The sequence below is a fragment of the Myotis nattereri genome (genome assembly GCF_964212035.1).
Source record: "Myotis nattereri genome assembly, chromosome: 1".
In the NCBI taxonomy this organism is placed as follows: Eukaryota; Metazoa; Chordata; class Mammalia; order Chiroptera; family Vespertilionidae; genus Myotis; species Myotis nattereri.
In genome coordinates this window covers 139,713,454-139,724,442 of record NC_138075.1, presented here as the reverse complement: position 1 = coordinate 139,724,442, position 10,989 = coordinate 139,713,454, and the positions used below count along the sequence as shown (strand labels likewise).

Here is a 10,989-nt window from a genome sequence, read left to right as displayed (position 1 = left end):
CTCCATTTATATAACACTTAAAAGGATGCAAAACTACAAATACAAACAAAGGAATGATGAACAGAAAATCTAGGATAGTGGTACCTCTGGGGGAGGGAAATGAATGTATCAAAGAGGAGCTATAGTGGGTATCAAAATTATGAGTAATGTTTTATTCTTAAAGAGAGGCAGTAACTACATGGGTATTAATTATTTATCCTTAAATATATACTTTGTACATACTCTGGAGAAAATTGGAGTAAAGAAAGTAGAGAACTGTATGTAGACAATTCTTTTTGAAGAGGCTTGACCTTGATTGGGACATAAATAAAAAATAGGGAAAATATGTGAAAGTTTAGATTTTGTTTTGCTCTTATGCTTTTCAAGATAGGAAAAGAGAGCTGAATGGCATAAAAAGTTTACATTAGAGAGGAGAAGTTGAAAAAATGGGAAAGGAGAAAACTGATGTAACAAGTTAAAACTGATGTTACTTAAGTATTCTGAAGGACAGAGTCCAAGGCACACCTGAAGAGGTCAACCTGTGAAAGGTGTGACTCTACCTAATTTCAATCAAAGTGGAGTAGAAAAGGACAGAAACAGGTGAGCAGATTTATACATTTGGTGATGGGAAACCAAGTTATTTCCTATCTGATGGCTTGTTCCTCCTCTTGAATGAGGTAAGATCATTAGCTGAGAGGAAAGGATCAAAGTTGGTTTTGAGAAAAAGTGAAAGAATCTGAGAACAAACTGACCACAGGTAAATGCAGATGCTTTCTTGGACATTTTACCTTACCTATTTCCCTTGTCTCTGCCTACAATGTATTTCCTCTTCCTTTTCTTCCAGAAAGTCTTCCCATCCTTCAAGACTCACCACATCTTCTATGTCCTCTGAAACCTTTCCTGACTATCCCATGGTAATCCTTTCCTTAAATCTTACAACAGTTGACTATACCACTCATGTTTCACTTACTCATGGACTGTCTTGCAATAACTCTTTTGTGTTGCACATGATTTTTTATGTTGTCTCCTTAACTACAGTTCCTGAGGGCAGAAATTGTCTTTCATTAAACACTGTCCTACCCTCTTTCAGAAAAAGTGTATTCTCATACACATAGTGAACATCTGGATGTATTTTCTAAATATGCCATCTACTGAAACAAATATCCTTAAAGGCAAATGACAAAATAACTAAGAGTAAACTTTGAAACCTCTATTATTTTCTTATAACTGCTCCTGGTTTCAGTTTTTGGTTTTAGAACTTTTATTGTTGACAATATTACAGATGTCCCTAATTTCCACACCCCTTTGCCCAGCTCCAACAAACCTCTGCTTTTTTAGAAGTTCAGACAGAGAGCCAAGATTAGCACATAATTGGTTTGCATGTTTAAAAAAATTATTCATGCTCATTAAGCTATTACTTTTTCTTACAATTTTTATGTTGTTTTTTTCATGGAGCTAGCTCTACCAAAAAATGAGGTAAAATGTTCATCAGCAAAGACAAATTATGTTAGGAATGCCATCTTGTGGTTGAGAGCAGTTCCTTACACTAACAGTTCCTTTCAGTGACCATCTTTAATTCAGAAATCAAACATCCAGCAAATTCACAAATGTATGGTTAAAACGTATTATTACTACAAAGAAAGAAAAAGTAAATATGTGCATCAATTGTGTGTGGTTTTAGTTGTCAAAAAAAGCAATGCTCATTGAAAAGGGAAACAACAGGTATAGAAGAATGGACTCCAAATAATATAGAGAAACTGGTACCTATAACTATAAACATACTTCTAATAGAACTATCCAAATACACTGAATTTTGGAAAAAATTTCTCTTGAAATAGGTAAGTCATTTTATTTCTGAATCCACTTCGAAGTAGTTCTGTTGATTATTACATCCTGGATTTAAATCATGTGTTCTGATTTTCAAACTACGTCACTCTAACTATAAACATCCAAAGGAGAATGGAAAACAGAACACTTATCTAATTTGGATGGTGTCACATACACATAATTATTTGTAGCCCAAACGGATTCTGAGCAGAGTTAAAAACACTGGCTCTATCTTAGCAGATAACCTACTTCCTCCATACAAATTAGCCATTTGAGCGGCAAATTATCTTTCTCATCAGAAGAGAACTAGTAATGGTGACAAATGTAGTAGTTATTAACAACTGTGTTTAAATATTTTAACTGCCAAATTAAATACCAGGCATTTTGGTCCACCTAAAAGTGGGGCTGGGAAGTGGCAACTGATGCATCCCTCATGAGTAAAGAGTACAGTACAATAGCACAACGGTCCGTGCACTATGCTACCTTTTTGTCACTTCTAGATTAAGGATCCAAGGAGCATGCAGAGGTACAAAGTTCAGTCCTAGAGGTTAGGCTATTGAAATTCCAAAAGGTAATAATATAGACATAGCTAAATAAAAAGGCTATTGTACTCCAAATCAATTCTTGTGATTTATTATTGCATGGTTATTAACAAAAAAAAATTATTTTACTCAGAAAACTTATATGAATTGATTTTGTATTAGTTTTTCCACATGACTCTTCAGGACATTCACATCAGCTGCACAGACCTGGTACTCCATCTTCTCTTGCTGTTTTGTTCTCTCTAATAAAGCCTCATGTAGTGGAGGTAATGCATTGTATGAACTCAATAAATAAAGCCGACTTGACGACGTTTGGTTGATTTCTTGAATCTTTAAGGCCTGCATGATAGCAGGTGCAAACTTTGAGTAATGAGCTGTAGATGTGACAATCACTGGGCAAGTTTTGTCTTGCATTCTATCTGCAACCACTTTTGCAATAGCAGTGTGTGGATCCAAAATATACCCGGAATTATTGTAGGTGGAATGAATAGCTGCGAGGCACTCTCCCTCAGAGCACCAGTCAGCTACAAAATCCTGCTGAAGTTTCTCAACTAGATTCTTTTCGATCTGAAAGTGATGCTGTTCTTCCAATTGATTAAATAATTTTGTCATTAATTGTCCATCTTTATTAGCCAGCAAGTGTAAATGTCGTTCCAGGTTTGAAGATTTAAGAATATCTATTGCTGGTGAAAAAGTTTGTGCTAATTTCCTTTCTCTTAGGTCATAATGTCCTGTTTTTATAAAATCAGTCAAAACGTGGTTCTGATTAGAGGCACAAATAAATTTTCGAATAGGGATTCCCATCATTTTGGCATACACTGCGGCTAAAATGTTACCGAAGTTTCCTGTGGGAATACAGACATCCACTGGGCTTCCAAAGGAAATAAAGCCTTGGCTAACAAGATCAAGATATGCAGAAGCATGATAAACTACTTGGGGAAGCAATCGGCCCCAGTTTATGGAATTAGCTGAACTTAAGATTGTTCCATATTCCACGGTAAGAAAGCCAGTAAAATCAGAATCTTTAAAAATTCTTTTTATAGCTGTCTGGCAAAAATCAAAATCTGACTTGACACCCATTGCCCAACCATTTTCTTCCTGACTGCCAATTATCTGCGCTTTTTGAAAATCACTTATTCCATTCTCAGGGAAAAATGTGGCCACAGCTATTCTTTGCTTGTCATTTTTATTAAGGTTACTAAAACCATTTAAGACAGCGCTCCCTGTGTCTCCTGAAGTTGCTACAAGTATCATATAATTGCAACTGGGTGGAATACAGTGTGCAAAAAGATGAGGCATAAGCTGTAAAGACAAATCTTTAAATGATCCTGTTGGTCCATAAAACAACTCCAGGATGAACTGGTTGCCTGAAAGATGCCTGACAGGGGCAATTTTTGAGCAGACAAAGTTTTCCCCATAAGCAGTTTCAATCATTTTTCCCAATTTAGCAGCAGGTATGTCAGCAGGATGTATACACTTTTCCAACAGTATTTGTGCTCTTTCTATGTAGGTTGCTCCTACTAATCTTTTCCACTCCCCACAGTCTAATTTCGGAAATTCCTTCTCAGGAACAAAGAGTCCACCATCAGAAGCCAATCCCTCAATCACAGCTTCACTGAAGAATTTTGTCGAAACCTTCTGCTCACCATCTTTAGGCCAAATGTGTCTTGTTGAAATGAATGTTTCTGAGTCCACATCTTGGTATCTTTTAACTTCATTAAGCACTTTGTCAGCTACCTCCTCTGGGGAAGCCCCACTTTCACAAAAAACACGGGTATCATACCACTTCTTATAATACTGTCTTCTAAATTTAAGTAAGTCTATCATAGCTGTCCCAGAATTCTGACCTACAATCCTATCTATTTTCATTAATTTTAGACGATTAACTATATCTATTAGAGGTACATCCAGGTATACGATTATTCCATTTTTCTTCAGATGCCACATGCTAGTATCATGCATTGGGTTAGACCCAGTAAGGGAAATCACACTTCCAGATGTAGTGAAGTTTAACACAGCTTTTCCTTCCTCTTCTAAAAATTGTTCATTACCAACATCCTGTAATTTTTCAGACACACTCATATTCCAGGTTTTTTCAAGGATATCATCATCCACATCTATGACACAACAACCTAGTTTCAGCCCTATTATTCTGCCTACTGTTGTTTTCCCAGCTCCAGGCAGTCCCATCAGGATAATATTTTTGTCTCCAACAAGAGAGTGAGTTGAGTGACATGACTTCCTTAATTCTGCAAGTGCAAAGGATCTTGAAAGATATAGCTGTGCATGTTTATCCGTTTTAACATGTATAAAAGAAAAACATTTCTGGGTTATTTGTTTCAGATGTTGACATCGGTTAAAGTGGAGCATTCTCTTTTCACTTTTATTTTTGCCAAAGCCAACCTAAAAACTGGCTTTAATCCTTTTCAAAACATAAAAACAAAAAAGGACATCTGGTTACTAATTTCAACAGACTTAAAATCCTCACAGGAGTGAATATAACCATGTCCACAGTACATAAACTATTTGAAAATCTTCCAAATTTATGGGATATTTAAAAAAATATTTGAATCCAAATTTCCATATACTGCATATTACAACTTTAAAAATCTTTTCAAGTCTCAAGACACTGAATAATCAAACTTTAATAATTTGTAGCAATTAAGCAACAGAAACTTTATTCAGAAAATGCCATTATCATAGGTACTTTTTGAAAAATTATACTAAATCAAATTAGTATTTCTTTTTCCTGTAATGAAAATTGTTTTATGGTTTATAACCCATATAATAAGGGTTATTTAAAGTTGTAATGCTGGTTGCTTAGAATTCACAAAAAGATTATTATTTTTATATTTAATTTCTCTTTAGTTATATGAACATGTTTATAGACAATTATGTTACTCATACATTTCTTAGATACAGTATTCACAACAGGAAACCAGAATAAAGTATTTGCTTATAAAATGCTTAAATAATTTTCCAAACTATAGGGCACAGACATGATATTTTATTTCTATGTGCCTTTTCTATGCATACTATTAAGAATCTTTCTTACATATTCTTCATAGTGAAGACCTTTTAAAATAAGCTAGAATGAAAGGTATAACATTACGCAAATAGTTAAAGTGATGATCAGCAGCAAGGTCAAAGGCCACATATCTATAACCTTATCTGCATGAGACCACCACTTTGGTCTCTGTCCCATAAACATCATCAGTGAAGAGACTTAATTCAAATTCCAGACTCCAGAGTGATAGAAAAAAACCCTCAAGAATGTTATCAATGACAAGAGGGAAAAATTATTCTGGAATCCAAAGCAGCTTTGGATACTGGTCAAATTCCTGTTTTTAGAAATATACTCACCATTAAACACAAATGTATGCCAGACAAGTCAAAAATTTAGTCACATGTAAAATGCAAGTTAATAACCTCTGCAACATTCATTTAAATTGATGAAGATAATTTGACCACTACACAGGGGGGCTTTTCACACATTCTATAGTAGAACCAAAATGCAACTAAGCCATATTAAATGTTAGATGATAGGCTTAAATATGTTCTGAAAACTTTCAGTCATTTACTATTCTGATTATCAATTCTACTCAAACTTTGTTCTGTAATTAACCATTTAAGTCATTTTAAACTAACACTGAATTTAATTTACAAGTTAAATTGCAACTGTCAAGAGAAGGAATACATTTCCTTATTTGGCTTTGCAACTTGTACTATGTGCTGTGCTTAACTCCCAGGGGCTTGTAAACATATGATACACACGTACCAATCTTGATGAAGAGTTTGTAGATGCTGAGACAAAGTCAATCTTTGCAAAAAAGTAGAGTCTATAATGGAAGAAATCTCAAGTTAATCATAACTGCATACAGAATCACAAAATTCCACGCAGACTATTCTATTATTACAATGCCCAATTGAAATATTTAAAGTGCAGAAAAATAACTGGCCTGTGGACTGAAGGGTCCCAAGTTTGATTTTGGTCAAGGGCACATGCTGGGGTTGTGGGTTCGATCCCCAGTGGGGGCGTTAGAAGGCAGCCAATCAATGGTTCTTTCTCATCAATGATGTTTCTATCTCTCTCTCTCCCTCTCCCTTCCTCTCTGAAATCAATAAAAGTATATAAATAAATAAATAAATAATAGAAAATTACGGTCCTGGCTGGGTGGCTCTGCTGGTTGGAGTGTTGTCCTATAAACCAAAAGGTGGCAGGTTCAATTACCAGTCAGGCACATACCTAAGGGGGTGCATACAAGAGGCAATGATGGTTCTCCATCCCTCCTCTTTCTCTAAAGATCAACAGAAAAAAGGCATATCCTCAGGTGAGGATTAGAGAAAAGGAAAAAAGAATCATGACCGTTCAATTTATTAATTCTGTATCAATATTATTTCATCATAAAAATCTCTCTGGCTCTAGAAAAACTGCTGTTAAGCCCTAACCGGTTTGGCTCAGTGGATAGAGCGTCAGCCTGCAGACTGAAGGGTCCCAGGTTCGATCCCGGTTAAGGGCATGTACCTTGGTTGCAGGCACAATCCCAGTATGGAGTGTGCAGGAGGCAGCTGAATCAATGTTTCTCTCTCATCGATGTTTCTAACTCCCTATCCCTCTCCCTTCCTCTCTGTAAAAAATCAATAAAAAATATTTTTAAAAAAAGAAAAAAAATTGCTGTTAAGTGTTAGAACATGTAACAAATACTATCTTTTTAAAGCAAAATAAAGAAGATGAATTCTTAAGCTACATACTAATTTTGCTTTTGTAACATTTAGCCGCAAACTAATTTTAGGACTTCAACATCCATTGCAAGCAATCCAGATGACAAGAGAAGATGGATGTAACTTTTATCTAGAAAGAGAATTTTACTTAAGTCATACAGTCAATTCTTGTTATTCATGTTACTTGTGTTCTATAAAATCACCAGGAATATTGAATTAGTGAATATTAAACCACTGCTTCTGAGAAATACAGGATTAGGTCCCTGTGAGCCTTTGGTCATAACATTTTTTGCCAACTGATCAATACATAACCTTATTTTATATGTGTTTCTGTTTAAAGACATCTTATTGAACATTAAGTTGATTCATTACCAATGAACTCACAGCCAACAGCCTCTTAACTCATGCCTGAATGAAGCTAATCTAACACACATTTTCTCTGTAAGGCACTGATAGCACTGTTGCCTGGGAACATTAGGCAGCACTTCAGCACTGGGCTTTAAACAGCAAAATCACCAACGAGAAGCACAAAAATGTGAAAAATGTGGCACTAAATAGAACATGAAAAGGACACTTGTCCACAGTATGAGAGCGGAAGCAAGAAGGCAGAGGGTCACCCTGTTTGACTCCAGCATGGAACATGCACATCAGACAACTCAAATTTTTCACCACTGTGTGCATGTCTGAAAATGACTACAAAAGTGCTGCATGTATTAATTTGGGGTTATAAATAAATTTTAGCCAGAATCCACAAATATGGTACCTGTGAAAAATGAGGATCAACTGTATATCATTCTTTTATGATTGAAAGTCATGTTATTAGGCATTTTTTTCATTTACTTCTGTTAGCATGTTTTTTAGTATAATGGTCATGAAGAGGACATTTTTCCTTAGCCAAAGGACAAAACTATTTGAAATTGAATGAGAGTCAATCACACAGGAGTCAGAAAGCAAAAACATTTAAAGACCAAATCTCTTGGCCATTATAAAATTACCTAGTTTTCAATTCCTCTGGGAAATTGTCAGAATCCTACTTAGTCAAAAGGATTCAACATTTTTCACCCATTTAAAATATTTGCTATTATATTCTCCTCCATAATAAAATAAGACATAGTACTTCAAAAATTATCTCCTGATGAGAACTGGCTATACAGTTCAATGAACTTGTTTGTCACCCTATATTAATGCAATCTCTATTTAAATTTCTCAGATGACTAAAACTAGTCCACTATCTTATGAAGAAAGATATTGAGGTTTTTAAAAATTCTTTAAAATTACTGCATTTTATAGCATTGAATTATTTTCCAAGTAATAAGAACAAATGAAAATATACTAGGATATAAACTAATGGTGGGTGGGGGTAAAGCTCTGCTGCTTCTGAACAAAAATCCTCTCAACAAGCTCCCACTTCCATAGACATTGTGAGGTGGAGAGGGTGAAAGGAGCGCACATTCAATGCCATGCTGTAATCACAGGGATTTTACAAGGTGCCTACTCACCACTGCATTTATCTTAGTATCAAAGCCAACTAAGCTTCCTGTTGTTTCCTTTTGCTGCTAGATATCCTCTCAATGGTCTTGAGTATTTAATTCGACTTTTTTTTTTAATATATTTTATTGATTTTTTACAGAGAGGAAGGGAGAGAGATAGAGAGTTAGAAACATCGATGAGAGAGGAACATCGATCAGCTGCCTCCTGCACATCTCCTATTGGGGATGTGACCGCAACCCAGGTACATGCCCTTGACCGGAATCGAACCCGGAACCTTTCAGTCCGCAAGCCGACGCTCTATCCACTGAGCCAAACCGGTTTCGGCTAATTCGACTTTTTACAGTCCACTTTTCCACTTTATAACTTGGAAAAATATTTTAAGGATATTTGTCTTTATAAAGCGTTTATTTTCCTCCCAATTATCATATTCGTATTCCCACCTACACCTATTTTATTCATCTAAGTAGATTAAAATAATCTTTAGGAAAAAACAAAAAACACCTACTTTTTATGTGAAACCATTTGTAACAAGGGTCTGTGCCAACTACAACCCACAGGCCAAATTCGCAACACAACTTTGCTTTCATTTGTTCCTTTGTTTAGTACTGCCTTTGGCTGCTACCATGGTAGAGTTGAGTAGTTGCAACAGAAACCATCTGACCTGCAAAGGCCTAAATATTGATTAATTAGCCCTTTAGAGAAAAAGTGCATGATCTCTGATGGTATACCAACACTGATTTCCTGTGGACATATTGGACATGGGCATTTCCTTGAACAGTACTGCCGTTTTGAGGGAAATATAGAAATTAAAAATATATTCTTTGTAAACATACTTTCAAAAAAAAAAAAAAAAAAAGCAAGCAGCCCTAACTGGTTTGGCTCAGTGGCTAGAGCTTTGGCCTACGGACTGAAAGGTCCCAGGTTAGAGTCTGGTCAAGGGCATGTGCCTTGGTTGGGGGCACATCCCCAGTAGGAGGTGTGCAGGAGGCAGCTGATCGATGTTTCTCTCTCATTAATGTTTCTAACTCTCTAACCCTCTCCCTTCCTCTCTGTAAAAAATAAATAAAATATATTTTTTTTAAAAAGCAAGCAGAATTACAGATCAAGTATCTAAGAAGAAGAAAAAAAGGGGTCCTTACCAAATGATTTAACAACTTCCATCATGACTGTAAACTAAATATACTATAGTGAGGAGATCTTAAATTCTATTTAGTAATTTTAAGGGTGCAATAAGTACACTGACAGTGAAAATACTATATTCAGGAACTCCAGAAAGTTGGGATTAGCTGAGGCCAGTCGGTACTTTCTCACTAAAGAAGCGCTTTCCTTTGCCCTTCCTGGCCCCTAAAGGAACTGTTTACCATAAACCATCCCAAGTGTCCCTTCTAATTAGAAAATTTGTAAGTTTGGGCCAGTGACTATCCACTGGGCTAATGGTATTATCACTGTGAGGCCTTCGTTCAAATCTTAACATGTATAGAGAACAAAACTTTTCTTTATGCATGCCAAGCAAAAAACAAAAACATTGAGATGGAGACGGCCCAAGCTGGCGCGCTCTCCACCCCAGCATCTTGTTCTCTTCGGGCAGAGTGGCCGCTGTCAGGCTGGTCCAGGCTGCCTTCCTTCCCACATCCCACTGCCAAAATGTCTTTTAGAGGCTGGGATGGCAAAAGCTTTTAAACCAGTTTCTCCCAGCGGCCACACGTGTATGAGCTGGTTTATGGAAGACCAAATGGGTTGAGAACGGACAAAAACCGCTTCTCACAAAAAACGATTTTCAAAAAAGGACACCAAAAAAAAAGGGGGGGGGGCAAAAATTACAGGGCCCATATGAAAGGCTTCCTCCGGTTCAGGCTGCTCGTTTAAAAAACAAGCCCACACACTGTGGACAAAGACCCAAGAGGAGGGCCGATCACGGGGAGACCGGGCGAAGAGCAGAGAACCGGGGAGGCGCAGGCCGGGGAGAGGCGGGGTGCGACCGGGGGACGCAGGCCTGGCGGCCCGGGGCGCACAGCGAGCACCGCCGGCCGAGCACCGCCGGCCGAGCACCGCCGGCCGAGAAAGGAGCGGTGATGACAGGCGAGGAGGGAAAGGGGAGGGCGCGAGAGGAGAAAGGCATGCGATGGGAGCGGACCCGTGGCTATGGCCTCCCTTTCTTTCTCCTCTCATAACTCACCCAGAAAATCACACTGAGAAGACGGGGAAAGAGAAAGAAATGGGAGGGCGTGTCCAGGAGCAGCCAGTGTCGCTTCGGGACCGAACCCCACACCTCCGGCCCCAGCCCCGGCCCAGGCCCAGGACCTCGCCAGGACCGCCCACACGCCGCAGCCCCCGCTCCTGCGCCTGCGCCGGTGCAGCCTTGCGCTCCCGCGCGCCACACCCACCTCCGGAGCCGCCCAGCGTCAGGCACGTGACTCTCGTGACTCTC

At 37.9% G+C, this 10,989-nt stretch overlaps 1 protein-coding gene across 1 annotated transcript; it reads right to left on the bottom strand.

Moving 5' to 3' along the window:
• Positions 1-2,423: 2,423 nt before the first annotated feature.
• THNSL1 (threonine synthase like 1) lies at positions 2,424-10,952 on the bottom strand. Its single transcript, XM_081110885.1, has 3 exons — positions 10,738-10,952; positions 6,127-6,187; positions 2,424-4,770 (listed from the first exon to the last, which is right to left on the bottom strand). Exon 3 carries the CDS (start codon positions 4,716-4,718, stop codon positions 2,487-2,489), a length of 2,232 nt encoding a protein of 743 aa, XP_080967011.1. The 5' UTR covers positions 4,719-4,770; positions 6,127-6,187; positions 10,738-10,952; the 3' UTR covers positions 2,424-2,486.
• Between the last annotated feature and the right edge of the window lie 37 nt (positions 10,953-10,989).

Bases quoted from the DNA above. Each gene is read 5' to 3' on its own strand.
- THNSL1 (XM_081110885.1), bottom strand. From the start codon at position 4,718: ATGCTCCACTTTAACCGATGTCAACATCTGAAACAAATAACCCAGAAA.